The following is a 27,370-nucleotide window of genomic DNA, read 5'->3' on the forward strand; positions in this document are numbered from 1 at the left end:
TTGGTACCGAGTGGGCTGGGGGAGCAGCTGAACACCCCGTGCCCCTTGCTGGGGTGATGGGGGGAGAAGAGGGGGCGATGCATGGGGCTGGGGAGGGGACCCAGGACCCCATCCCAGGGGCTGCTCTCTGGGGAGAGGGAAGAAAGGCGGCAGCACCCTGCTCCGCAGGGCTGTTGGCAGCGTGCCGGTGCCTCTGGCCGCGCTCCCTGGCTCTGCCGCTGTCCCGGCACACTCGGCCAGCGCGCAGATGCTCCGGAGTGCCGGCTGTTTCCCAGAGAGCAGATTTGCCGAGCGCTACCTTAAGCAAAGTTATGCGTGACTATATTTAAGGAAGCAGGGGGTGTGCGCTGGCCCCGTCCCAGGGCCCTGCGCCAGCCCTGGCCTCGACGCCCGCGCCCGGTGCCGGCCGCGCGTGCAGGTGTCCGGACGCTTCTCCTCCGAGCCGGCCATCGCCTCGCTGCCGCCCGCAAATGCTCAGCTTCTTCTGGCTGAGGTGAGGGCCAGGGGGACTCTGGGGACGATGGGGACAAGGCGGGGGGGCCCCGGGGCTGGGTGAGCAGCAGCCAGCGTCTGGCGCTGCTGTGGAGCCTCCCACGCCTGGCAGAGGAGCGGTGGCTTGTCCTGGCTTGCTTTGGCGCTGGGCAGCTCTGCCGGGGGGAGGATGTGGGGTGAAAGCCTCTTGTGCCCCCCCCCCCTCACCCGGGTGATGCCCTTTTGCCCTTGGGGTTTGCAGCGAGCCGTGCTGTGGCTCCATTGTGGTCAGCACCGGCGGCTCGCTGAGGGGGACGTGGCACCCTCCAGCTGCAACGGGGACAGCAGGTGAGAGCCGGCAACATCAACCCCCCCCCCCCGGTCTTTCTGGGTGTGTCGGGATGGATGCCAGGGGGGTTTGGCTTGAATCGGCCTTTTTTCACTTAAAAACGGGGGCAGATATTTGGGAAGTGTGGACACGGGAATGCCGGCATCGTGGGAAGGGCAGAGGGATGTGCCAGGGCTGGCCAGGGCAGTGTGGGTGGCAAGGTGGGGTGGGTGGCATGACACTGTGGTGGTCTCCACCCTGGGGGTCTCGACTGTGGTGGTCTTGACCGTCACCGTGGTCAAGAGACCTGTGGTGGAGACCCCCAGGGTGGAGACCACTGCACCATCATGGTCTCCACTGTGGTGGTCTCCACCCTGGTGGTCTCAAACATGGTGATCTTCACTATGGTGGTCTCCAACTTGGTGGTCTCGACTGCGGCGGTCTTGATGCTACGGCAGTCTCCTCCCCGGGAGCGCCGTGGGCGGCAGGGCAAAGGTGCCTGGGCTGGGCGATGCTCTTGGGTGTCCCCACGCTTGTGAATTTTGGCCTTGATGGTGTTTGCAGCTGTAACAGGGTGATGTGTGGCTTTGCTCTGCCCCTGGGCTGGAGGCAGCCGAACCAGGGGACCTTTGTCCCCCAGGACACTCCCTGAGGGGACTTTGCCCCCGTGCCGGCAAACCAGCACCAGCCTTCCCGGGAGCCTCCTGGGAGCTGCAGGGGGCGGCTGGGCAGGGGCATGGATGGGGCTGGGGGCTGCGGGCACGGCCAGGGCTGGGCATGCTTCACCCCGCGTTGAGCCGAGCAGTGGAGAGGGATGCAAGGGGGCTGGAGGGGTCCCCGGTGCACTCACCTTGAGCGAAGGTTTCTCATGGATGGTGGGTGCAAAACCATTGACCCCTCACAAGAGGAGTCATCCCTGTGGCCCCTCGTTGGCCCTTGGTTTGCACTTTCCTGGCCCCACGCCTTGCTTTGCTCCACGAAACCCTAGGGAAAAGCATGACGTGCGGTCCCAAAAATACCACTCACAGGGCACCCTGGCCTTTCTTCTGGGCCGGCTGCCCTCGGGGGTCCTGCTGAGACCTGCCGCAGGGAGCTGCCAAGTTTCCTCACCGTGCCGTGACCCAATGATTCGGTCTGTCTCATCCCACCATCCTGCAGCCCCGCAAAGGACCCGGCACCCCGTACCCTGCACCCAAGCAAGCGCTGCGGGTCTTGTCCCAGGGACCTTGCTATATTCCTGTGGGGTGATGGAGCTGAGCCGGGCTGGGCATTGCTGCCGCTGCTCGCCGTGGGGGTCCCGCTGGAGGGGACATCTCCCCTTGCACAAAACCTGCCCGCCCCGTCCCTGGGAGCACTGGGGCTTGGCAGCAGCCAGCAGTGGGGCTGGCAGGCCGGGTCTCCAGATAAGGAGAGCCCACACTGCCCTCTCGAGATGGCAGAATTTCCCAAAGTAGGTCAGGTTAATTTTTTTAACGCAGATTTGCTTGTTACCATGGATATTGCTCAATTATACACCAATAATCCCCCATGAGAACTTCATTGTCGCCGCTTTCGTCTCCACATCTCCCTCCCTTTTTCTTTATATATTCCCAGGGAGGGGTAAGGATGCGCCAAGAGGCTGGGGTGGGCGCAGGAGACCAGAGCCAAGAGAGGGAAAATGGGGGCTATGTGTTCGGGAGGCAGCGGTGGGGTGGTGGGAGAGCTCTGGAGAGCAGGGAGGGGCTCGAGGTGTGGGGCTGCCCTGCTCTGCCCAGAGCCCCCCACAGCCCAGCACCCAGGACCCTGGCCCTGGCTTCACCCTCGTCCCTCCCTCCCGTCCGCTGCCTGGGGGTGGCTAAAGCAAACACCCCACTTCCAGAGGGCTCGAGGATTTGGGGGAATGACCGCTCTCCTGCATCCCTGCCCGGCATCGTCCTGGGGGCTGCAGGACCCGAGGGGGGTTGCGACGGAGGCTCCCCCGGGCTGGTGGTCCCTCGGTGCTTTTCCAAGAGGCCAGCACCCAATTCGGCAGCAGAGACCATCCCCAGAGCTTGTGGGTGCTTCAGTGCAGCGAGACACCCCTCCAGGCTATAGGAGAGCAGTGGGGTGCAGTGGGGTCCCTCTCCCCCAGCACTTGCGGAGCCTTTGGGGTGTCCCCCCACTCCGCGCCACCCCCCTAGTTTGCTCTGTGGGCTCCTCGCGCCTTGGGCAGCGCGGGAAGCGAGTGTGGCAGGAGGCAAGGAAAATATTCTGCTGGAAGGGTTTTTTTTTCAATGCAAACTTTTTTCTTTTTTTTGGGTAGAAGTGGGTCACTTGAGGGGTGACAGAGCAAGAGCAGCATTGCCTGGGTACCGCATCCTGTTACCATGGTGACCCGAGGGCTGCATCAGTCAACAGCTTTAAAAATGTGACAGCTGAGCAAGGCTGAAGATTTTAATGAGGACAGACACTTGCTCGCTTCGTTTCGATAACCAAACACTATAAATACCCACCGGCTGAAGGGTTCTGGGGCTCTGGAGTGCGTTTGTGACGCGGGGCCGGGTGCCCCTCTTCCCTGGGCAGAGCCCTGCGCTCCGGGGTGGGAGCATGGGCTGGGGTCGCCTCAGAAATAGCTTTGGGGGGGGGATGTAAATCAGACGGCTCTATTTTTTTTCCCCCTCCTGCTAACCCAGCCCAGGGGACAAAGTGACATGGTTGCATTAGGAGCACGTTTGGGTTTCCATGGTATGGCCCAAGCTGCGTGCCATCTGGCGTTGGCTGCCGTGGGGGTGTGACAAGGTCACCCTCGGCCACCGCTGCTGCCTTGTGCCTGCAATAAACCAACCCAGGGAGCAAACCCAGCTTGCTAAACGGGAGAGTAACTCTTGCACCGGGCTCTTGCAGGGGTGGGTGAGCTGTAACGAATCTCCCAAGCCTGGAGAAGTTGTGGGGCTGGGGAAAGCAAAGCCCGGTGCTGCCTGCACCCATCGGTGCTCTGAGCACCCTCATTTCATCCCGACCACACCGGGTGTGCGCCGTGCAATGCCCCAACGCTGGCTCTCGCGAAGGGCTGACGGTGCAAGAAATAAATCTGCGGCTTCCACTGTTTTGACCCCGTGCCAAAGTCGATCAGTCCCGCGCCGCGGGGAAGGAGCTGCCGCCTCTGGCAGCCTGGCTGGACCCGTGCGGGAGCGGGATGTTTGCTGGGACAGCTGAGGGTATGTCAGGGGCCCGCTGGTGTTGTGCTTAAAAGCAAATGGTCAATATAAAGCCTCTTCCACTTGTTCTTGCTGCAGCTCCTGCGCTGCCTTTCCTCGCAATACCACCACTGTGTCTGGTCGCAGTGCCCGTGGCCAGGGAGCGCCCAAGGACACACGATGCCCTTGGGGGGATGCCAGGATTCCACGGGCAGAGGGGCTGGTGCAGGGCGCAGAGGTGTTGCCGGCGATGGATGCTTCCCATTTGCTGTCCCCGGCACCACCCATGCGCAGCGTGAGTCCTGCCCGATGCCAAAAATACATCCCCGGCTGTCTTGTGACCGTGCCAGTGTCACTACACTGGCCAGCGGAGCTTCAAGATGCAGCCCTCTGTCACATGTAGCAACATGGAAAGTACTGACACAGCGTCACTGACCGAGGGATGGGCCTCCATGGGCTCGGGCCAGCACCCTGAAATAGCTGGCAGCCTTTCCATCACGGCCGGTGACTGCTGGACCTGACCCCTGAGGAATGGCAGGCGCGAGCCCTGGCTCTGCCCTTCTCCGTTTCAGCTCCGGCATCTCCCCGGATAGGTGCTGGCGAGGGGCCGGTAGCGTGGGGAGGGACATTGGTGTGGGGAGAGAGGTCAGTGTGGGGTATGGGGACAGGGTGTGACAACCCGCCGCGCAGGAGGTTGTGGCAGACGGCGGCAGCTCTTCGGCACTCGCCACACGCGCTGCCTTGGGCATCCTCCACCTCCAGCTCTGCCGGTCCCGCTGTAACCGCAGCCACTCTTCTCCTTTCCAGGTGTCTCTTAAAAATGGTCAAGGGGAATATAGTCCCTGAAGAGATCTTGAGCTTCTGTTGCAATGGTCTCCAGGTACCCCCTGTGCCGTGCAGCTAACCCCGCGGCTCCCCGCCGTGCTGGCGGCTACTAACCAAGGCTGTGCCGGGCAGATGCCACCCCATGCCGGGAGCCGCTCCCAGCCCCGCTCCGGCTGCATCCGCTCCCCATCAGCATCCCCAGCCTCTTGCTTGCTACCGCAGGGTCAGGGCTGTTCCTACCCTGTGCTGGCTTTTTCCCTAAAATTTAGAAACGCCAAGTGCTGGGAGGACGAACGGTGGCCCGGCGGGCTGCTCGCTTTGCAGCAAGCGGCTTTGGAGCTCCTGGCGTTGCTGGCTCGTGCCCCGGAGCCTGCTGGCTTCCCGAAATAGCTCATGTAGGCACCTTGGTACGCTGGGAAGCAGCCCGGGAGGTTGGCAAAGGGGTTCGGAGCCCGCTGGAGGGGCTCTGGTGGCTGAGGGTCCGTGTGGCTGTGGGACGGGGGCCCTTTCCTGTAGGCTTGGCTGGCCACCTTCGCCGCCGTCTCTGCTCAGCCGAGGTTTGTGCCGTTCCTGGGATGCCGTGTACCAGTAGCTATGGAAACAGAGGTTAGACCCGCTGGAGAAAAACGCTATTCTGAGAGGCAGCGAGCCCAGGGTAGGCGAGAAAGCCTCATTTTCAGCATAAACCCATCTCTCAAAGATGCTGGGCAAACCAAAGGGCAAAGCGGCAGCTGCGCCGGGGCTCTCGCAACAAGTGCTGTGAGCTGGAGGCACAGCGGGAGCAGAAAGCGGAAGGAAGGGCTGTAACGAAGCCCAGACGGCTCCTCGTGTCTCCTCAATTACTCACCGGGCTAACCGAGTCCACCCCTTGTGTAAAACGGCTCACTTGCCAACTCACTAGCTGTTTTTCTCACCGGCACGTCGCGATACCAGCCCCCCTCTCCCCGGGGCGGCAGGCAGGAACGGCTCTGTGCCCAGCAAACCGCCGAGCCAGTAAGGACTGTATTTAACTGCCCAAACAACCCCAAACCGAGGGGGCTTCCCCCCTTTTGGTTGTGCCAGCCAGCAAAAAAATGGCTTTTATGGTGTTTCCTTTGGCAAAGTGGGGGTGCTGGTGGAAGGTGGGGAGCATCGCTGCCTGCCTGGCCCTGGGCGCAAGCCCCGGGAGCACAAAACCACCCTTTGCTGCTGTGGGGGGAGGAAACTTCTTTCCCAGAGAAGTGATTGCCTTTGGGAGGGGGTTTGGCACAGTTTTCTGGAGGAAGCAGCTGGGTCAGGGCTTCTCCACTGCCCCGGTGGCAATAAATGGCCTGGAAACCCCCAGTGATCACCCACGGAGATTCTTTTAGAGGGGATTTTTTTCCTTTCGGCTGCAGGCATCACGTCTTTGGCAAGGGCTGGGTGGGTTTTGGTGGTGCCTGGGGCCGTGCAGGGCTGGGGGTCCTGCTGGCTCTGCATGGGGAGGGGGGCTGCGTGGGTCACCATTTTCTCAGGGGATTTTCCTCCCGTTTCGGTAACCGGAGCTCTCATCCCCTGCAGGGTTCGACCTCTCCGCCTCGTGCCCGGGAGCCAGGGGAGCGGGAGGAGGCGCCGGGGGCCATGGCGAGCCCCTCGCCCCCCCACAACCCCACCGAGGTGCAGATGAGCCAGCTGGTGCTGCCCTGCCACACCAACCACCGCGGCGAGCTCAGCACCGGCCAGCTGCTCAAGTGGATCGACACGGCCGCCTGCCTCTCCGGTAAGCCAGCCTCTCCCACCGGGGCCGTCGGCACGAGGGAAGGGACCTGGCCGTGTCCCCAGGAGCTGGCTCAATCGCTCCAGCACTGTCCCTCGGAGCTGACGCCAGCTGGGGACCCACGTCATGCCATTTTGCTGAGTAATTAGAGAGCGAACGGGGGCAGGACTGGATGGGGAGGAGACGTGCGCTGCAGCATGCGCGCTTGCTCGGGGACAGATAAAAATCAACGTCTGCGTCTTCCAAACCGCTGCCCTTTGCCTTGATGGGTGCACAGGGCACGGCAAGGGCCAGCTGGGGATGGCACGGTGAGATGGCGGCCGGAGGGCTCCGCCGGACAGGGCTCAGCCAGGAGCTCACCCCGCTGAGCATGCCGTGGGTCGCCGAGCAGGGGGAAAGGCAAACGGGTGCGATACTGCACTCTGATGAGCTTCCCGGTGCAGTTTTGCAGTTTGAGGTTCCCAGAGTCCCGAGGGAAAGCCAGAACGGCAAGACGGCTTTAAAATATTTGGGGAGATGGTATGGGCTGGCTGTGTGTCCCCCCAGCAGCTGGAGGCATTGAGGGAAGGCAAACAGCAGGGCAGCGTGCCTCCTAGCTACAACACACCCTCCAAACCCCTAAAACACCCACAAACCCACGCTGCTACGGGGTGGAGAAGCCCCAGACCCTGCTCTCGTCCCCTGCAAATGTGGCAGGAGGGCACGAGCAGGGAAAGGGACGCCAGCTGGGTTTCAGCGGTGTTACCAGCCCCGCAGCAGAGGAGCCCACGTGCCCCTGACACGCTCGGCACGTTGCTGCGGGTTGCTGATGCCATTTGTTTTTCCTTTCCAGCCGAGAGACACGCTGGCTGCCCGTGTGTCACGGCGTCCATGGATGATATCTATTTTGAGCACACCATTAGGTAAATACTCCGCTCTCCAGTGGGCCGTGCACAGGGGAAGCGGATGGGCTTTTTCCCCGTCTGCCGGGTGCCACATGGACGGTGGGGCTGGAGCGGGGACAGGGAGCAGCGTGCTGGGGAGGGGAGGAGGTGCGGTGGCAGTGCCAGGCTCGCTGGGCAGGCAGGGACGGAGGCTCCGGCCCCGCCGCAGGGCTGCGGACCGACTGGCTGCTCTGATTTGTCCTCTGGGAGCTCCTGCTGGGCTGGCTTCCCGGTATTTCCCCTGACCCCAGCTCCTCCCTGGCTTTGTTCAAGGAACAGCTCTGACTTAGTGCTCTGGCAAACATAAACCTTGCAGATAGTGCCTCTGTAGCCGCTGCGTGGGCACTTGACGTGTGGCAGGGCTCACCCACCCACCCACCCACTGGGCACCGGCAGGGAGCGGGGCCTCCCCGGGCATTGCTTTGTGAGATGCACCAGGCTGAGCTTTGCCCGGCCAAAATCCCCTCCCAAGCTTGTGCTGGCAGCCCCAGGAAGCCCAGCTGCTGCCACCCCACTCACCTCTCAGAGCCCCTGTCTCCCCCGTGCAGGGGGTGCCCATCTGCTCACCCCCTGGTACCATCTCCAGGGGCTCCGCGGGTGTTTTGGCGCGGGGTTTTGGCACACCTCCAAAGGGCCGGGTGGCAGAGGAGCCTGTGTGGGGTTTTGGCACCCCCGGCACCTGGGTGCTGCTGCCCCAAGGCTGTCCCCGCCGAGGCAGCCGTGCCATGTGGGATCCACGCTGCCTGGCAGCTCCCCGCAGTGTGGGTCTGCCCGCTGCGGCAGAGACCGGCTGCAGGTTGGCGCTGGGGTCCCAGGCTGTCGGCTGATTCGGTGGGTGCCGGCAAGTCCGACTCGCTCTTGGGTGTCACCGTCCTCTGAGGAAATGCCAGACTCCCCCTTTCGCCATCTCACGTCGCGGTGCCGGTGGGTCGGCGGGGATGAGCTGCCCGTTGCCCTGTGGCTCAGCTGCATGCTGGAGCCATGGCGTGGGGACGCGGGGCAGCCCCGTGTGACACCGGCGGAGGTGGCACCATCGGGGTCGGTGCCCTGTGCTGACAGGGCTCACTGGGTGCCATGCCCGGCGCCGCGCGGCTCCAGCTCCTGGGGCAGCTTTTCCCAGTGGGTTTCGGAAGCGGAGGAGGGACCTGAGCCCCGCTCCAGAGCACTAAACCAAGCCCTGCGAGGCGTTCGCCCCTCCTCGGGGTGAGCTGGGCACCGCTCCGAGGGGTCAGGGGATTTGTGCTGCTCCTGGCTCAGCTCCTGCTCGCTGTGGTCCAGCGTAACGCTCTGCTTCGGGTGGTGTTTGCTGTCCTCTCTCCTCCTTGCCCAGCTCTTTGTGCTTTCTGCCACCCTCCCACTGCAAGGGAGGGACCCTCTGGGGCAGGGAAGGGTTGTAGGTGCTTGGGGACACAGAGGAGACCCCAAAACATCCCTGACTTAGAAACTCACCGGCTTGGGCATCAGATACTCCCCATCCCTCAGCCCTGCCGCGTGAAGCGCAGCCTCCCGGGAGGATTGCTCGTGGGTTCGTGTGGCTTTTACGGCACCGGCTTGTGCCGTTCGGTATGAGGGAGAGGATAAAGTATTTGGGGGCTGTAATATAGACAGACGGGGCTGCCAACGCGCCTGCCCAGAGCCCTGCCCTCGCTGCAAACCCCATCACTGCATCTGCGCTCCAGCCACGCCACCGCTTCCCTCATCTCTCACTCTCTCCTCTCATCTTGCCTTTTCTTTTCGCACCAGCCAGCTGTACATAAACCCCCCTGGGCAGCGGGACGGGAAGAACGGTGTCTGGTATGGACGTTTCCTGCCCTAATGTGGCGCTGCCGTGAGTCGGGAGGATAACCCCACTGACACGGCACGGCACGGCACGGCCCAGGAGGTGCACGGGGGCTGCTCGCGTAACCCCGCTAACGTCTCGGCATGCTGCGGTGGGCGCAGGGCGGCCTGTGGGCCTGGGGTCTGTGCCGGGGCACGCCGGAGGCATTGGTCTCTTTTAGGCCATGAGGAATATTCCTGATTTAATAATGCATTTGGTAAAGACTCGGTTTGCTGTTGGTGTCGCCAATAAGCTGCATTTGCTCGTTTGGTCGGTACCCGTCTGGAGCAGGTTAGGCTGCAGAGCTGAAGCTCTTTGTGTGTTTACTCTGGAGCCTACTGAAGGCACAGAGGAGAGCTCCTGGACTCTGCGAGCAGCAGTTTGCTGCCAGCAGATGTTTCATGTGAGAGATAGTGCAAAATGCCCCTGGCTGGATCCTGCCTCCTGCCATCTCCCAGTATCCCACGGTGTCCGTCGCTGGGAGGCCCTGGGAGGCAGCAGTCAAGGTGCCTGCAGCTTTGGGCCCGTGGGGTGGCCCCATGGGTGCCCCCATTGTGCAGGACAGCGCATGTGAGGCTGGAGGAGCTGTTTGCTCTGGCAGGAGCGTGCATGCCCGTATGGCAAGGGGTGCCAAGCGAGCCTCGGGCACCTCTGCACCCCTCAGGTGTCCCGGCAGCACCCCAGACCTGGGGACCCGTTTGCACGCAGATGCTCAGGGGTGATGTCTCACCGCCGGGCTGGGCACCCACGGGCTCCCACACCTTGGGGGTGGCTGTCCCCATGTCCCGCTGGCCATCCCACCATGTCCCCATGTCATCTTTCTGTTTTTCAGCGTTGGGCAAGTTGTCAACATCAAAGCCAAAGTGAACCGAGCCTTTAACTCCAGCATGGAGGTTGGTGTGCTGCCCCCCCCACCCCTGCCCCTGTCCCCCTCGCTGTGTGCCCGTCCCCACCGCGACCAAATGCAAAACACCCAAATCCTCCCTCGGTTTCCAGCTTTGATCCCGTATGTTGGTCCCCTCCTGCTGTGCTTGGGGGAATGTGGGTCCCCGGGGAGCAGAGCCGGCTCTCAGGGGTGCTGTGCCCTCTCCCAGGTGGGCATCCAGGTGAGCTACGAGGACCTGTGCAGCGGGAAGCACTGCAGCATCTGCAAGGCGTATGCCACCTTCGTGGCACAGGGACCCTCCGGCAGCAAGGTGAGCGGCGGGGGCTCGGTCTGTCCCTGCATGGGGCAGCGAGGAAATGGCCTCTCTGGGGAGAGACAAGCTGGGCTGGGCCCGGCTCTCCATCACGGGATGTGCTATCATGGCTATCTGCACACGATGGGGTTGGTGACCCCTTATCCCATGTGTATGGCATGCACAGCGGGGTGTTGAGGGTCTCAGCCCCGCTCTGAGCACGGAGGGCACCTGCCTGCTGCTGCTGTCCCCAGGGAGGGCAGGGACATACCTCCTCACGGGCACTACGGGACGGCTCCTCAGCATCGGTGCCCGTCCCTGCTCTATGACACCTCACGGGGATCCCTATCCAGTTGTAGGAGCCATTTGCCCTCTGGTCCCTCTGTGAGCAGCTATAATATAACCCAGGAGGAGCATGGCTGGCTCCAACACACGTGGTGGGTCGTACGATGCTATAGGAGCACATAGCAGTGCCCGAAGGAGCCCTGCCTTCTCCCATGGTGGGATCTATGGTGCTATAGGAGCACACAGCAGTGCCTGAAGGAGCCCTGCCTTCTGCCACAGCGGGACTGCACCGTGCCCGTGTCCCCTTTGCAGGTGAAGCTGAAGCCGCTGACCCCGCAGACGGAGGAGGAGAAGATCGAGCACAGCATTGCCGCCGAGCGCCGCCGCATGCGGCTGGTCCATAAGGACACCCTCAAGGACCTCCTCACCCGCAGCCCCCGTGAAACCGGTACCGTGTCCCACAGCCTGGGCTTCCAGCCCCAGACCAGCCCTGACACACATCGGTGACATCCTCCTGCCTCGGTGGGATGCTGAGGGCGAAGGGTGGCGATCACCGTGGAGGTTTGGGACTGCCCTGGCCATGGAGGGGTAGGGATCAGCCCCACCATCCCTGACCCCCAAGCCAGGAGGTGTGGGGAGGAGGATGCAGTGGGAGGGCGGCCATGGGGAGAGGAGGCAAGGGCTGGTGGGGTGCTGGGAGCGGGGGTCCCACTGGCCAGTGACATGCTGAACCCCGCTCTCCCCCCGTGGCAGAGCTGGAGACGCGGGATGGCAGTGTGGCGGTGCCAGCGGAGAAGACGCGGGTGGAGAGTGTGGAGCTGGTGCTGCCCCCGCACGCCAACCATCAGGGCAACACCTTTGGTGGGCAGATCATGGCCTGGATGGAGAACGTGGCCACCATCGCGGCCAGGTGACCCGACAGGGATTTGGCAGGGGATGGCACACCTGGAGGGGACACAGCCAGGGCAGCGTCCGGCCGGGTCAGGCCACAGCCGGGTTGTAGGCACCCTCCAAAGGGATGGTCCCCGGCACGTCACCCTTGGGCAATGCCATACAGGGAGTCCCACGGGTGTATGGTGCTGGGGGACCCTAGGGAAGCGCTCACACTCACCACAGTCTGCTTGTTGTCCCTTCTCATGGCTGGTTTTGGCAGTTGAAATCCAGGGGCGACATTTTGTGGGGTCTCCTCAGCTCTGGCTGGGTCAGAGAGCGTGCGCGGGGCTGCCAGGGTGCCACGGCCAGGGGGTAACGCCTGCCCCTGCCCCGCAGCCGGCTGTGCCATGCCCACCCCACGCTGCAGGCCATCGAGATGTTCCACTTTCGGGGACCATCGCAAGTCGGGGACCGCCTGGTGCTCAAAGCCATCGTCAACAACGCCTTCAAAAACAGGTGGGTGCCGGCAGCGGCGGCCCCCATCCCACCCTCCCAGCCGCCCCCCGCACCCTCACCCCTTTCTTTGTCCTCATCCCCCCCAGCATGGAGGTGGGGGTCTGTGCCGAGGCGTACGGCCAGGAGATGTCCGTCGGCCGACGGCACATCAACAGCGCCTTCATGACCTTCGTGGTGCTGGACCAGGAGGGCCATCCCCGCACCCTGCCCATGGTGGCACCCGAGTCAGGGGTAAGGACGGGCCGGGCTGGCTTCATGGGACCCCCCGGGAACCCCGCTTAGCCCTGTGAGGCTCTTGTATTCATGGCAAAACAAATGCAGTTTTTATGAGGATGGAGATGAAATTGCTGGGTAGCAAGTGAATTAAATTGGTCACAGAGTCAATCAGGTTGGAAGAGACCTCTGGGATCATCAAGTCCAACCATTGCCCTGACACCACCGCTGCCACCCTAATCCCTAACCACCACCCTAATCCCTAACCTCCACCCTAATCCCTAACCTCCACCCTAATCCCTAACCTCCACTACCAGCTAAGGGGCTTTTCACTGCTGAACGTTTTGCCCACTCCCAAAAAGACATCTGGGTTTTTTTCCCCTCCTTTTCCTATTAACCTAATGGGCTTTTCCTGTTTATCAGGATGGAGAGAGGAGGTACAGAGAAGCCAGCGCTAGGAAAAAAATTCGGCTGGACCGGTGAGCAGAAAAAGCAAGTGGGATGCGGGGATGGAGGAGGGAGGAGAGAGGGGCTCGGCACTGGGGTACAGGGACAGGCTGGGGGTGGTTTGTGTCCCACCGTAAGGGAAACTGCTCCTTTCCTGCAGAAAATACGTCGTCTCCTGCAAACAGACCGAGGTGCCACTCTCTGTGCCCTGGGACCAAAGCAACAAGGTAGGGTGCTGCCCCGCGGGCATCACTGCCTCCCGGCCCCCCTCCCCGCCCCTGACGTGCTGCCCCTGCCCCAGGTTTATCTGAGCTACAACAACGTCTCTGCGCTGAAGACACTCGTAGCCAAAGCGAACTGGGTGCTCGCCAGAGAGAAGGAGAAGGTACCAAACCCTGCCCCTTCCCCCCCGCGCCGCTCCTCGCCCCCAAAGCGTGGGCAACCCGGGGGCTCGGCGGTGGTGGCCGCGTCCCAGCCCGTGCCCTGTGCTCCCCAAGGTGCGGATGTACACGCTGGAGGAGGATAAGTTCCTCTCCTTCCGCATCGAGATGTCGGTCCGCATCGCCGCCGGCCGAGCCTTCTCCCTGCTCTCCGACCTGCGGCGTCGGCACGAGTGGGACAGCCACTACGCGTGAGTGCCGCGGGGCTTCCCGGGGACACCCGGCCCTCCCCAGAAATCACACCCCTACGTTTAAGGCTCATCACTGAACACCCCTGTGGGCTTTCTTGGGAGCGAGCGTGTTGCCCTGGAGCCATGATTGCTCCTAGACACCTTTCCCTGGGTCCCTGTCCTGGGCTGATGGCTGCACTTTGCTGCAGAAAACATCTATTTTGGGTCCCTCCCCCCAGATATTTTGGGTATGGTGGTGGGCTGTAAATGTGTAAGCCCCCGGCCTCGGGGACCACAGCGGGGTTTCTCTGAGCGGTCCCCTCCCGCCTCGCAGGAGCGCCGAGCTCGTCCAGCAAGTAGACGACGACGACGTGATCTACCACGTGGTGAGCCAGACGCTCAGCCGCGAGAACAAGCCCCAGGACTTCGTCATCCTGGCGTCCCGACGGAAACCCTGCAGCAAGGGGTAACCACCCCTGTCCCCGACCCCCCTGCTCCCTGCCGGCCGGGCTGCGCCAGCTCACCGGGCTCTCTCCTCCCCAGGGACCCCTACGTGGTGGCCTTTCGGTCGGTGACGCTGCCCACCCACCCCGCCAGTGCCGGCTTCACGCGGGGGGAGACGCTCTGCTCCGGCTTCTGCATTTGGCCCGAGTCGGAGGAGACGAGCAAGGTGGGATGCTGCGGCCGTGTGCGCCGCCCGCACCCCATCGCGGAGGCTCCCCGCTCCCCACGTGCCCCTACTAACCATCTCCTGTGCCTCGCAGGTGGCTTACTACAACCAGGCTACGCCGGGGTACCTCAACTACGTCACCACCAACGTGGCGGGACTGTCCTCCAACTTCTGCGCCACCTTCGAAGCCTGCGAGAAGTTCTTGCTGAAGAACAAGGAGGACCTGATCGTGCGGCTGCAGGACCTCTAGAGCCGTGGCACCCCTGCTGACAGACAGACGAGGGGACACCTTGGTGGTGGAAGGGGACATGGGATGGTGGCACCCAGACGCTGCCTCTCTGGGGGCTTTGGCCCGAGCGAGGTGCCAGGGGCTGGGGTGGAGGGGTATGACAGTACCTCGGCCCTTGCACTGATGTGTCATGCCTTTTCTTCTTCTTCCTTTTTTTTATTTAGAAATTTTATAAGCTGATGTACAGGACTTGGTTTTCTAGTTCACTTAACGCTACTTGAATCTTTATACGATCCAAAGTCTTCCTAAAATAGATTTTTTTTTTTTTTAATTATTTCTTTGTGGAGGAAACTTGTTCCCTTTGAGGCAGCAAAGGGGGAGAGGAGGCAGTGATGTGGGGAGGGTGCCTTATCCCTCCCCGGTGCAGGGGCGGCTGGCGGAGCATCCCGCTCCCCCTGTGGCTGCCCGATGCTGCTCCTCTTCCCGGGCAGGGCTGGAAAACAGCCCCTGCTCCTGCCAGGCTGAATCCCACCCCATGGGGCTGTGGAAGGAGTGGCAATAAAGTGCATTAAAAGGAAAAATATCTCTGTCCTCTGGGTGAGTGTCTGCTCTGGGGGTTTGCTGTGTGGCTGCCCGGCCGGCGAGGGTGGGGTGGGGGTCCTGCACCTGCAGCACACCCCCGGCAGGTGCCATCTCCCTGGGTGAGGAGGGGGACGGGGCTGCTCAGGCCCACCCGCCCCAGAGCTGCTGCCCGGGACTCAGGTGGATGTGGGGGGTCCCCTGAGGCAGGACTGTGTGTTGCAGGAGGGGGGTGTCAGCCAGCGGTCCATGTGAATGGCTTTTGGGGACCACCCGGAGGCATTGCCACCACGGTGGGGTGCTGCAGACTGGGGGGGCTGCCCATCGTCCCCGTCCTTTGGGTGCACCAACACCTTGAGCCCTAAACCCCAACCTGCCTCAGGGGCGCTGGAAAAGCAAAAGACAGACAAACCCAAACCTTGTTTCCCCTAAGTCTGCACAAGGCTGCCAAGGAGAGCGGCTGCGGGCAGACTCCGAAGCCCAGAGCCTCAAAGGCTTCCACACCTTCCCTAATTGCCCCAAGCACTAATGACCCGGGTGCCTCCCTGCAGCACGGAGCCGTTTCCCAGATGTCCGCAGCAGCCAGCGATGGGGTCAGGGCCATAGTAAAGGCCTTGCTGCCAACCTGCTTCTCCCCGAGCTGCTCCGGGAAAGCCACCGAAACACAGCATGGGTGACAGAGGAAGAGTTACCCCTCCATCACGCCCCGGGGATGTCACACCCTTGGACACAGGCTGCCTGAGAGCCACCTCCCGGGCTTTCCTGGGTCACGTAGCCGTAGGTTTGCTCATGGTGCTGAGGTTTATGAAAGATTTGCTGCCTGCTGGGAAGGGAACGAGCCCCTTGGGCACGGCGGGTCTAACGTGGCCCCGGGGCGGCAGCCGTGCCCTCGCCTTTGCTAGAAAAGCCCCCTGCGCCTAACCCCGAGGAAGGGTTTTGCACAGCTTAATCCCAAGGAGGAGTTTTGCAGAGCTTAACCCTGAGCAAGCGACAGTGATGCTGCGCTCGGGGTAGGATGAGGCTGTGGGGTACCAGAAACGAGCCCAGGGTATTTTCCAGGCACCCCAGGGTGTTTCCCCTCCCTGCAACACCCAGTCCCTAGAAAGACGCTTTGCCACCCAAACTCACCACCCAGTTTACAAGCAGAAGGAGCCTCCCAGCCCTCTCCGTGGACACCAGCCAGCGGCTCCCACCCCTGGGGCCGGCTGCAGCCCATAAACTCCATAAATATCTCCGTTCAAGGCCTGGCACGGTGCTGCCCCGACCTCCCCCGCTGCACTATCACCACCAGATAAAGCCGTCTCAAGCTGAACATGGTACAAAACATCCAATTTTTACAGAGCTCTCTTATCTCCCGAAACTTGGCGCAATCCTGCCTTTTTATCACCGGGGCGCGAGCCATCCTTCCCACTTACCGTTAGAAATCGCTGCCGCTTCATTAAATGCAGGGAATGATGTATTCGCCTGACCATTAAACTTTAACTGACCTCTCCTTCTCCTTAAGGATTGTGCTTTTTCCCTGCTGTGGGGTCACGGTCAGCCCTTGCTCCGGCCTCCTGGGTCCCTGGGGGTGCAGGGTGATGGAGCGTGAGCGATCTGGGGGCAATGGGGAACGGATGGGAGCACAACAGAGAGCTGCAGCGGTGTGAAGCATCTTTGTGGTTTATGCGCAGGGGGGAACAAATCATGGTCCTGCAGCTTCTTCTGCTGGAGGGAAGGATGGGGGAGCGGAGGACAGCAGGACTGGGCAGCTTGGAGCGTCCCTGGAGCGCCCATCTCCAGCTGCCTGGGCCCACAGCCAGCTCCCAGGGGAGGAGGGACCTGCCGGCGGGTGCGTGGGAGCCTGCTGGCAGCAGCCTGCCCTCCCCAGCCTTTCCCAGAGCCTCCTGTTTGCCCTCCCCACCAAAGGCACCACTCTAGGGCCAACTGAGCAATCACTATTTTTCTTCATAGTCTCATAGACTCATTTAGGTTGGAAAGGACCTTTAAGATCATCGAGTCCAACTGTTAACCAGCATGGCCAAGTCCACCACTAAACCATGTCCCTCAGCACCACATCTACTCGTCTTTTAAATCCCTCCAGGAATGGTGACTCCACCACTTCCCTGGGCAGCCTCCTCCAATGCTTGACAATCCTTTCAGTGAAGAAATTTTCCCTGATATCCAACCTAAACCTCCCCAAGAAGGTTTCAAGGATCTGATTTTATAGATGCCTAAATAAATACATTGGAATTGATACATAAAAACACAGTGTATATTTATCTACTTTGCAGGGGGAGCGGGATGTAATTAGACAGCAGCGTCTCTCTCAAGGCTGTCCCCGCTGTAATTCACGCCCCGAGGCAGCTGGCCGAGGGGAGGAGGAGAAATAAAGCAGGCGGCAGAATTGATGGGCTGCTCCCACAAGCTTTGTTTTAATTAATTTCCAAAGCGCTCCTTGTAGCAGAGCAGGCAGCTCCTTCAAAGCCTCCTTCCCCCGCCGCTGCTGCCTGTGCTCTCACGCTTGTGCCAGAGAGGGGTCCGGGGCAGCGGGGTGAGCCCAGGAGCCAGCCCTGCTTCTTCGAGCCCCCAGGCTTTTTGGTTAAAGCATGCAGAAGCTGTTGCTGCTTTTAAACATGGGGGACTTCTCCCTGGCCAAGAGGCCTCTTTGATGGCCACAGTGTGGGCAGGCCTATTTGTCAGGGCTTTTCCTTTTCCCCTTTTATTGACTTTTTGCTTGTTCCTGCTGCCAGGGGTCAGACGGGGCTTTGGCTGGACTTTGCCAAAAGTCCACCCAAAACGGCCAGTTACCAGCTGCTGACGCAGTGCCCTGCCCCGAAGATATAAGGGGTTTGAGAGCTGGGGCTGAGAAGGGGCTGTGCCAGCTCCAAAGCCCTTCCCGAATACGCAGGCTTGTGAAGCTCAACTGCGTTTGCTGGATCCAGCAAGGTGACGGCAGTAACAGCAGCTCAGTGCTGAATTAGGGGTGGCTCGGCCGACATGGAGGGACCCGTGCCCAGCCAGGACACCACGCCGACCGACACAGAGCCGTCCAACACTGTCAAACTGCTGCACCTGCTTTTCCTCTCCACCTCCTGGGGAATGCAGATCTGGGTGACCTTCGTGGCGGGTAGGTTGTGGTCCCTGCAGTCCGTGACTCTCTGCCTGGGGGGTGGCCCAGGGGAGGGGGCTTTGCCCCAGCACCTACCTGCTCTCCCCCCTTGCAGGGTTCGTGATGGGCAGCCACCTCCCTCGCCACACCTACGGCGTCATCCAGCGCGAGCTCTTCCCCTACTACCTCCACATTGGCTCCACTTGTGCCTTCCTTAACCTGACTCTATTTGCCATGTACCACCCCAGCGAGCTGCTCAGCGATGAACAAACGACCCAGGTAGCCTCCTGCTTTAAAACACGAGCTGGCCATAGCCCAGATCCCTTCCTCTGCGGGGTCCTGCTCCGCTCTGCTCTGCTGAGGCTGGCCTGCAAACCATGACAAGGTCCACGCGTGGCTCTGGTTACAAGAAACCAGTTCGCGTGCAGATCGCGGTGAGCCTTGTGTGTAAGAGGGGCTGGGGGAGAAATTTAATCCACCACACGTGAGAGATGTTCACGGTGGGCATTGCTTCCCTGCAGATCATCGTCCTCTTCGTTTGCGTCGCTGCTTCTGTGCTGAACACGCAGTGGTTCGGGCAGGTCACCTCCGACATCGAGGCAGACATGCACCTCGTCGAGCGCAGCCACGGCCTCGGCCAGGAGGTCGGGCTGTTTACCAGCAAGTCCCGCAGGCAGCTCTCTGCCTCCAACCCCGGCTACAGGCAGCTGTCCCGGCAGCTCACCCTCTACCACGCTCTGTCCTCCCTCTGCAACCTCTGCTGCATCGCCTGCAATGGCTGGAGCTTGTACTACCTGGCTGCCCATCTCTCTGCCCTGTGAGAACAGGACATGGCGAGGCGAAGGCTGGCCAGAACTAACACTGGGAGAAGGTGTATTTCTGCAATCACAGAGAGATTGCAGGAGAGAGAGAAATGAGAGGTTTAGAATTACTTTTCATTAAATGCTGGAAGCTAATACAGAAGCGCAGAAGACCCTGTATGTTGGATTTACCAGTTAGTGTAACCGATAAGGTTGTTATGTTTGGGTTTAGAATTACTGTTTGTCATTCTCTATGTAGTATTTCATGAGGTGAGAAAAATTATTGTCTCCTTTCTTAGGCAGAAGTCAGTCTCCTTAAAATAGACATATTTATTTCCAGGTTATATAGGACAATCAGTAAGGCAGCAAAAGGGTCAGTAGAACACACCGCTCCCAACAAAGAGCTCTGCTTTACCCTGGCCAGCAGCAGAGCCAAGCGGTGAAAAAAACAGCAGCTGCTTAATCCCAGGCTACTAATCTGACTGCATCCCTCCCGCTGCAACGGGCAGGTAACTCCCCAGACCAACGCTGTCAAACCCCAGCAACCTCAGCCCACGGCCAAGGAAATCAGGGATTTTTCACAGGTACGTAAGTACATTCCCTGCTGCTGCTGCTGCTTCAATCTGCGCCCAGTGTTTGGCACTGCTTCAGGTTTATTTCAAAACCACACGCAGCCTATCATAGAGGAGACCTTCTGCAAGCCAGCTGGATTTCTTTTTAAACTATTAATCCCCTCTTGTAAGCCCTTCATTCTCCTATGCTGCTTTCCTGGAAGTTTCCCCATGTGCCAAGACTATTCTTCCCCTGAAGTGTGCAAGGTATTTTTGTTCAAGCAGAAGTTTGCAGGCTGTAGCTGGGATAACAAACGGCAGCCTCTCGCACAGGGTTCCTCTTGTTTAATTCTTCCTCATTATAGTCGATGCACCTTCTTGCCAGAGAAGTACTTCTTAGAGAAAGGAGAACGCTTTACAAACACCAAAACTGTTGGAGTCCCAGCCTTTACAAAATACCTGCAAAGATTAAAAGGAGTCCTTTGGCTTCCTTGTAGCTGGCCAAGTGTCATGCAAAGTGAGCGACTTCCACCCAGCTCAATACAGACCGACCTCCCCGAGGCCAACGACAAGCTTTTTGCTGATTAGCAGAGCCTTTCGTAGCCAGGGCTACACACATCCAAGGAGGGGTGTTTTATGAATCAACTCTTCTCTCAACAGCTCCTTCTAATTAAACAGCTGTTATTCTCCCTCTGGAAGGAGGTTTCTTTTGCAACTGCCCTCACAGCCTGCAGTCTGAGGGCTCATACACGCTGCTGTTTTATGGAGTGACAGTTCAGACGCAGCCCACAGCAGTGGACCCAGAGATCTGCTCCCTCTGCGACAGACCAAGCCACGAGCCCTGTGCAGCAGGCTCTCTCCGGCTAGCTACAAGATGGTGCAAGTTAATAGCACAGGCTTTACAATCATGTTTTAGCTTCACAAACAGCAAATTATTCTCTCTAAATAACTGCAGAGAACTTTACAGTCAGTTTCAGAGTGAAACTGTGCTGCATGCTGTGCTGGGGGCTGCTCACGCAGCATTATTAACAGTGAGAGCATTGTTAACCTTCAGCATGCTCTCTTTATATGCCACTGCTTTTTTTTTTTTAAAGTAGCACTGTGTAGATGGGATCTGAAACAGCTCTTTTGTGCTGCTGTTTGTGTGTAGCCCAACTCCCCTTCCCATCTCCACCCAGTCGTGGAAAGAGTCGTTCATTTTTTGCAGGACAAAATGTGTAAGTCGCTAAAAGCCAGGCACAAAATCCATGCAGTCCCACTGCTTTACACCTTCAAGAGTTAGGACTATTAAAGTCCAAGAGTTAGGACTATTAAATCAGAGAACAAACTGCACTTGCAGCCCAAAGCTCATACTTTTTCCCTTGGTGCTCTCTCTGGACACGAACAGGTACAGCCTCACCTTTGGTGCTGCAGCACTTGTAGCAACGTGTGTTCTGGGTTCAGCTCATACATTTCTGCTCTTTCTTCATCTTCAAAATAGAGCTGAAAACAAAATGGGAGGGTTATTAAATACTTAAGATAGGCAAACTACTGAGCTGTTGCAAGTCCAATAACAGCACACCATACGTCTACTAGAGGTTTATCAAACTTCTATACCTTGAACCGACTGTGTTGGATGCTGACTTCAGTAACATAGACACTGTTTCATGTAAATCCCAAACCTTCCCTGTATAAACCAGCTCAGCTTCTTACGGCAGTGGCAGCAGAAGGCAAAACACAGTGGCTGTTCCTGCGCTTTACAGAGAACCGTTCCAAATCCGCTGGATGTTTTTTAACAGGTGAAATGCAGCAATGGTATGAACTAAACTGAGTAGGTTTAAAGATATTCGAACAAAATAAGAGGAGATTTAAGAGATTCTAATCCAGCAACTGTGCCTTAGACTGTACATACACACAGAGCTATAATCCAAGTTTTTAATCTGGTAAAGTACACAGCCACTGTCCTTTTGGACCCATCTGCTCACTGCAGTATGGGCTGCGCTGTTGCCTGGTGCATGTGACCCTGAAGTGGAAAATGAAAAATCAACATCTGTATCCTTCCACGTACAATTTCTGAAACATGCTCCAAACCTGCTGCAGCCACAACCCACTCGCATCCCACCTTTGCTAAAGTCTTAACAGACATATATTGTCTTGATGGGATTAAGTGTTTAAGTACCTCCAGTTAGTTCTGAAAATAACCTGCTTTTTTAATAATATTTTCTCATTTGTATTGAGCAACTTCACAACAATGCAGTTAAAAAAACAGGCTGCCTACCAGCTTGATGATCTAAATCTCAATTACCGTTACAAAGATGGGAATCTGCAGTATCTACAAATACCTTCTATCAAATACAATGTAAGTAGAAGACAACAGAACTTTAATTTTCATTAATGAATTCTGTGTCCATGTCAGCACACCTGGAAAATGTTTGAGTTTATATGTCAATGTAGCTCTCCAAATCCTTATTTCACATCCGTGTATGGTAAGCAGGTAATGATGCCATTGCTTTCGTACACTCAAAGTTGTGTATTTCCTCACTCCAGAAAAAAAACCCACAACACAACAAGCCTGAAATAGAAGGGAAGTCAAACTTCGCACCTCAAGATTGCTGGGACGGTATTTTCTTTCTAAATCCCAAGGAGGTAACTCAGCAAACATCACCATTACATGATCAATAAACCTAAAAGCCAAAATACACTTGATTAGCTTAGATGAAGCATTCAGCTTCAATAATTTGTACAGTTGCATTTGAATGATGGTAAAAATACATTAGCAAATCAGACAATAGACTTGAAAGTAAGTTTAGATCACCAATAGTTTCTTCCCTTCAAACTCGTCGCCTTCCCCACGAGACCAAGGCCCCGTTGTAACTCATGCTACTGGTTTCAAACTTGAGCAGGGCAAAGACAAAGTATTTTTAACTTTTTATTTCCACAGAGAAAAAGATGTCAAAATAAACACCCTGTATTTCATCTAAAATTGATTTTCCTTCTCGTGGCCCCACCAGCACCATGCGTCACCAGATCAGAGCGCTCACAATACGCTCGTGTGTCAGAGGCTTGTTTATTCTGGCACTTCAAGAGTGCTAGTGGCCAAATCGTTCTAAGAATCCATTTTCACTTCTTCTGGTCGTGAAAATGTGTAGCGAACACTACCGTATAAGAACCACAACCTTAAAATTACAGTGCAAGCAGACTAGTAACTCCTAAACTTATGAGTAGATCTGAGGAACACATATGTGCCCACCACCCAAAAAAGTTACAAATTCCAAATTTGTTTAACCTTGCAAGATCAGAAACTGAAGTTAACATCAAAAAAAGTGGAATTCCCACCTTGCCAGTCACTTGCTTACAGTCTAAGGTCTGCAGCACTTCAGTCAGGCCTGTTGTAAGGCCTAAGGAAAACTATGGGGTCACTGGTGGTTACGAGAGGTCCCTTTTGGAAGCTTTTTATAATTTTTAAGTTTAATCCTCTTTCTGAGAGGAGGGCTTCGAAACAGTATCTTAATGAACCTCTAAAATCCATGCATCATGTAGATGGGTCACTGGTATTCCTGGCCACTGGTCTAAGCTTGCACTGCAAACCCCTTTAATCACACTGGCTAAATATGACGTGTTTCTCTGCACTATAAATTTAAGTAACATTGAGATTTTAGCCCTCATATTTTAAAGTTGCATTAGTAAATCATAGAATAATTCAGGTTGGAAAGGACCTCAGGAGGTCATCTAGTGCAACCTCCTGCTCAAAGGCAGAGTCAGCAATGAGATTAGAAATCTGGAGCTACTTCATTAGCATGGCAGTGTTCCACTTGCTGTCTGTTCTCATCTACTCAAACATCTCCTTCATGCAAGAACGCTGCTGACGGTGCGTTTACCTGGAGTTCTCGTGAAAAGCCGCAATGAAGTCTGTCTGCTCGTGCTCAGGGTACAGAAAGAGGACAGGCCAGTTCAGGTTGCCATCAGCATCCAAGTGCACCTTTGCTCCTGTGGCATTGTCAGAGTGGAACCCATCTAAGGATATCTCAGCCAGGCCATCTGATATTTCCTCTTCTTCATTTGATGGCTCAAGAACCAGCTTGATATTTCTTTCCTGGAGGGGAGGAAGGGAAAAAAAAAAAACAACCAAAACCCAAACAGGTATGGTGAGGAGAGTAAGAGCAAAAAATTAGCAGTCACTAAAAGGACAAATTGTGTCATTCTTATTAATGAGTCAGCTCTTAAAGATGCCATCAAAAGCCCAAAAGTATCAGACTCAGGTGACTGGTCTGCCCAGTAGAATCCAGAACCTCAGCCAGACATCCAGACTCCTCACAAAACAGATGAGGAGAGGTGGGAATCCAGAGGAGCCTGCATGCTGAGAGAAGAGCCTGAGAGAACGTGGGGAAAGGGAAGCATCTGAAGTCCTGCTCTTTGGGACCCAGCAGGCATAACTTCAGGGTGCAACTACACACACCAGCTCCCGAGAACATCCACTTTCAGAAAACTGAAGAAGGCTCACTCTTTTCTTTGGAAAGACAACTGCAGAAGAGGAGTTTTACATAATAGCCCCAAATACTTTAACACAGCCCAAACATTTGCCGAGGAAGGTGAGGATCCAGGACTGATTCTCTCCTCCACCCTACCAGGTGGTTATCTTTTATCCTTCCATTTGAAGCAGCAGAGAAAGCAAGGGTCATCGGGCCACTGCGATGCTACAGCCCAGCAGCCAGAGCACTCTCCTGGATGCTCAGTCCATCTCCTAACACTGCGTGTGTATTTTGCATTAGTTGTTACCTGAAATATGGAAACCTGGGAGGTGGGGCTAGAGCCACGCGGATAAGGAGAATTACGGTTTTAACTCAATTTTTTGTCTCTATCCCTCAAAAGCCTGTATATGAGAACGACCTCTTAGAGACAAATAAGAGAGCTCTTAAAAAAAACCAACCAAACAAACAACAAACCAAACCACACAAAACCGACCTCCCTCACTGACCCACCTTTATTGCTGCAAGCAAAATTTCCTTTTGACACTGCTCTTTCTTCTCCATCACCTTTGCTTTCCTCGCATCCCGCTCCTCAGCTCGCTACATGTAAGAAAAGGTCGCACCATGATCACACACAGCAAGTCAATGCCCGTCACTGCTCTACCCTGCCAATGAGTGGAGAAATCAGTTCAGATCTCCAGAAGGGTCCTCTCTAGCTCTTCCCATCTCAACACACGCTCTGAAGAACCACCCCTTAGTTCTGTCTGGGGATATTATACTACACAGAAACTTGTACGCAGCACTCCTCAACCAAGGATCCCAAAGCGCTTCTTGACACAAAGTGGGCGACAAGCATTGTAGACACTAGACTGCCTTCATATTTACCTTTAATTTGTCAGCTTTAGCTCTCATTTCCACAAGCTTTTTCTCTTTCGAATCTATTCGCAAGCCCTCCTCACACCATGCTATTGCTTCAGAGAAATTCTTTAGCTCCATGTGACAGAGAGCTCCTGGAAGGATTAAGATTTTAAGTTTCTAGTATTGGAGTCAGTATACAACCTCTACACAAAGTGGTGGTTATAAAGACACCATTAGCCCCAGTGCTTTCAAAAGACATACACAGCAGCGCATGCCGTTGTCTTGCCGGGCCGTGTTCCATCGTAGACTTCCAGCAGGTCAGCTAAGAAGAAAATCTAAAATATTTCAGCAGTTCTTGTATCATTTGCTCATCTAGTCACAGAAAGCAGCAGAATGATGCTAGAAGTGTCTGTTACAAGCACAATTTTATCATTATAATTAAAATATCGGGATTTGTCTCATAAGGAAAAATAAAGTGGCCAATTCCCTGGAGTGAGAAAGGCTGAGGAAAACAAAACAAACTCCAAAAACTAGTATTGTGGAAAACAGTAAAAGTTATGCTGTGCTCTACAGAAACAGGTCCAGTGCCTCTTTGACAGATACAGAAGCTGAAGAGCAAGAAGATAGTGTTTTGAGTGAAAATCCAAAGCAAAATGCAGAGCTCTGTTTTGGGGAGAAATAGCAATAACAAAACCAGAGAAGAGATCTGGTATAGTAACTGCTTTAATTTTCTGAAATGAATACCGTCCCGAAACAAAGCATGAATGCACACTCACAGTAATTTAAGGTTTATCAACACTGCTATTTCACACACAGGAATACGCAGCGAAACAAAGCAACATCCAACAACAGCCTGTTCTGGGCTTGTAACAATAACAGCACAGCAAGTAACACTAACATGTGCAAAGCTGTTTTGAAACAATGTTCCTTGTGCTCCATACGGTAACACATGCTTTAACTCTTACCTCTTATGATTGCTTTGAGATGGGTGGGCTTTAGCTTTTTCGCTTGGATGGCATCATTGAGAGCAGAACGGTAGTTACCTATAAAGCAAAGAACACTGCTCAGAACCTTTTGTTTATATTTAAAATCCAACCAGACCCAAAGGTGACAAAACAGCTCATGCAGAGACTCTGTAATTCACCCTTTCTACAATCACTGTGAGGTGAGCGGAGGACGAAAGAGCAAACTAAGAGCACGAACTGGAAGGATGGGAACCCTTCAGAGGGATGAGAGGCCCCTGCCCAGCCCGGGGCAGGTCCCCTTACCCAGGTGAAAGTGTGCGGCCCCCCGGTTTGTGTGCAGCACGGCGTTCAGCTCCGGGTCCTCGCATCGCCGGCGCAGCCCCTCGCTGTAGGCGACGACAGCTCTCCGGTAGTCCCGCTCCCTGAAGTACTCGTTCCCTTCGTTTTTGTACATCCTGGCCAGCTCTGCGGGGGAAGGACAGGGGGGGACAGGGCCTGAGCGGGGGGCGCAGCTCCCCAGGCCCTCTCCCGGCCGGGGCCGGAGGGGCAGCCCAGCACCCTCCCCCCAGCCCCGGCTGCCCACCTGCGGGGCCCTGCTCCTCGTCGAAGAGCAGCGACTGCAGACAGGCCAGCTCGGGCTGCCGCGCCGCGTCGATCTCGGCCGGGCACCGCTTCATGAACATGGGGATGGCCTCCAGCTCCTGCGGGCGGGCACACGCCGGCCCTCAGCTCAGCCCAGCCCAGCCCAGCCCAGCCCGGCCCAGCCCGGCCCAGCCCAGCCCGGCCCGGCCCGGCCCCCCGGCCCCGCCGCCTCACCTGCTCCCAGGTGTCGGGGTTGAGAGCGGCCCGGTACCGCGGCCCGCCGCCGCCCGACCCGGCCTCCGCCATGCTGCCTGCTCCGCTCCGCCCTGCGCCTCGGGCCCGGCCCTCCCGGCTCAGACCCGGCCTCCCCCGCCCCAGGCCCGGCCCTAGCGCCCTCAGGCCCGGCCCCCCCGGCTCGGACCCGGCCTCCCCCGCGTCAGGCCCGGCCCAGCGCCCTCAAGCCCCATGGGGATGGCAGGTGGAGCTGATCCTGCCTGGGACAGGGAGAAGGAGGACGAGGTTACCTCCTGATGTCTGGGTGCACACGGTGGGTGTGGGCCCACCACAAAGCCCTACGTGACGGTGGCACCGTTGCTGCTCGTGATCTCTAGATCTCAGACCCAGGAGCTGTGGCATGGGGCAAGGGGACTCCCTCCAAAGAGCTCCCAGTCCGGGGCAGGATGGTGAAAGCACGCGAAGGCTCGTGGGGTGATGGCACCAGTCAGTGCTGCTGGGGTGGTGGCAAGCTGTTCCTCACGGGAGCCCCAGGGCCCGGCACAACAAGCCCCACACTGCAGTGGGCACATACAAGCAGGATGTCACCACTGGGATGTCACCACCCTGTGGGACAGGGTCACTTACAGCCTATAAGCAACATGGCCTGGACTTTTTTACCCCCAGGCTCTGCAGGTCCCCAGATTTCATGTTTCCTCGTTAATTTCTAAGCAGAGATTTTCTACCACCCTGAGGCCACATCCCCAAAACCACACCATCACCACCCAAGGCATCTCACCAGCTGGACTGACCTGCAGGACCGGGACGTGGATGCCCGACACCATTCTTCACCTTAATTCCTGCTGATTTGCAGCGCTATGGCATTTTCAAGGTGAACAAGGCTCTAGAGCTCACCATTTTGCTTTAAGATTAGCCTCCACCTTTACGGAACCTGTGTGTCTCCAAAGAGAAGATGCAAACAGAGGAAAGGTGCCTTCCTTTCTCTTCC

The 27,370-nt window shown here is 57.3% G+C and overlaps 3 protein-coding genes across 12 annotated transcripts; 2 read left to right on the forward strand and 1 right to left on the reverse strand.

Annotated features, from left to right (window-relative positions):
- The first annotated feature begins 389 nt into the window (after positions 1-389).
- ACOT11 (acyl-CoA thioesterase 11) lies at positions 390-14,860 on the forward strand. 8 transcript variants are annotated; one of them, XM_068407150.1, is made up of 18 exons: positions 392-493; positions 4,762-4,834; positions 6,319-6,517; positions 7,347-7,416; positions 9,181-9,231; positions 10,089-10,149; positions 10,351-10,452; positions 11,032-11,167; positions 11,473-11,629; positions 11,989-12,108; positions 12,195-12,339; positions 12,745-12,800; positions 12,929-12,995; positions 13,070-13,153; positions 13,266-13,399; positions 13,713-13,844; positions 13,922-14,048; positions 14,143-14,860. In XM_068407150.1, exons 1-18 carry the CDS (start codon positions 471-473, stop codon positions 14,296-14,298), a joined length of 1,893 nt encoding a protein of 630 aa, XP_068263251.1. In that variant the 5' UTR covers positions 392-470; the 3' UTR covers positions 14,299-14,860. The 8 variants fall into 8 exon arrangements, with proteins under 8 accessions (XP_068263246.1, XP_068263251.1, XP_068263244.1 ...); XM_068407145.1 differs by lacking the exon at positions 9,181-9,231 and having other exon boundaries at positions 390-493; XM_068407144.1 differs by lacking the exon at positions 392-493.
- Positions 14,861-17,835: 2,975 nt separating this feature from the next.
- Positions 17,836-18,768, forward strand: TMEM205 (transmembrane protein 205). The gene is made up of 3 exons (XM_068407116.1): positions 17,836-17,965; positions 18,063-18,226; positions 18,469-18,768. The coding sequence occupies exons 1-3, from the start codon at positions 17,836-17,838 to the stop codon at positions 18,766-18,768; spliced, it is 594 nt and encodes a 197-aa protein (XP_068263217.1).
- A 284-nt stretch (positions 18,769-19,052) lies between these two features.
- On the reverse strand, positions 19,053-27,262 carry TTC4 (tetratricopeptide repeat domain 4). 3 transcript variants are annotated; one of them, XM_068406329.1, is made up of 10 exons: positions 26,383-26,476; positions 26,150-26,237; positions 25,870-26,031; positions 25,567-25,644; positions 24,629-24,753; positions 24,257-24,343; positions 23,156-23,370; positions 21,880-21,961; positions 20,698-20,780; positions 19,053-19,757 (listed from the first exon to the last, which is right to left on the reverse strand). In XM_068406329.1, the coding sequence occupies exons 1-10, from the start codon at positions 26,452-26,454 to the stop codon at positions 19,658-19,660; spliced, it is 1,092 nt and encodes a 363-aa protein (XP_068262430.1). In that variant the 5' UTR covers positions 26,455-26,476; the 3' UTR covers positions 19,053-19,657. The 3 variants fall into 3 exon arrangements, with proteins under 3 accessions (XP_068262430.1, XP_068262429.1, XP_068262431.1); XM_068406328.1 differs by having other exon boundaries at positions 26,150-26,267; XM_068406330.1 differs by lacking the exons at positions 26,150-26,237; positions 26,383-26,476 and adding an exon at positions 27,174-27,262.
- Between the last annotated feature and the right edge of the window lie 108 nt (positions 27,263-27,370).

Source organism: Nyctibius grandis, chromosome 8 (genome assembly GCF_013368605.1).
Source record: "Nyctibius grandis isolate bNycGra1 chromosome 8, bNycGra1.pri, whole genome shotgun sequence".
Lineage (NCBI taxonomy): Eukaryota > Metazoa > Chordata > Aves > Nyctibiiformes > Nyctibiidae > Nyctibius > Nyctibius grandis.

Bases quoted from the DNA above. Each gene is read 5' to 3' on its own strand.
- TMEM205 (XM_068407116.1), top strand. From the start codon at position 17,836: ATGGAGGGACCCGTGCCCAGCCAGGACACCACGCCGACCGACACAGAG. The intron at 17,966-18,062 runs GTAGGTTGTGGT...CCCCCCTTGCAG, and splicing joins CTGGGTGACCTTCGTGGCGG to GGTTCGTGATGGGCAGCCAC. The intron at 18,227-18,468 runs GTAGCCTCCTGC...GCTTCCCTGCAG, and splicing joins GCGATGAACAAACGACCCAG to ATCATCGTCCTCTTCGTTTG.
- TTC4 (XM_068406328.1), bottom strand. From the start codon at position 26,454: ATGGCGGAGGCCGGGTCGGGCGGCGGCGGGCCGCGGTACCGGGCCGCT. The intron at 26,268-26,382 runs GTGAGGCGGCGG...GCCCGCCCGCAG, and splicing joins ACCCCGACACCTGGGAGCAG to GAGCTGGAGGCCATCCCCAT. The intron at 23,371-24,256 runs GTGGGTCAGTGA...CCTCCCCTCCAG, and splicing joins TTTTGCTTGCAGCAATAAAG to GAAAGAAATATCAAGCTGGT.
- ACOT11 (XM_068407142.1), top strand. From the start codon at position 4,613: ATGGGGACAGGGTGTGACAACCCGCCGCGCAGGAGGTTGTGGCAGACG. The intron at 4,835-6,318 runs GTACCCCCTGTG...CATCCCCTGCAG, and splicing joins TCTGTTGCAATGGTCTCCAG to GGTTCGACCTCTCCGCCTCG. The intron at 11,630-11,988 runs GTGACCCGACAG...CCTGCCCCGCAG, and splicing joins GTGGCCACCATCGCGGCCAG to CCGGCTGTGCCATGCCCACC.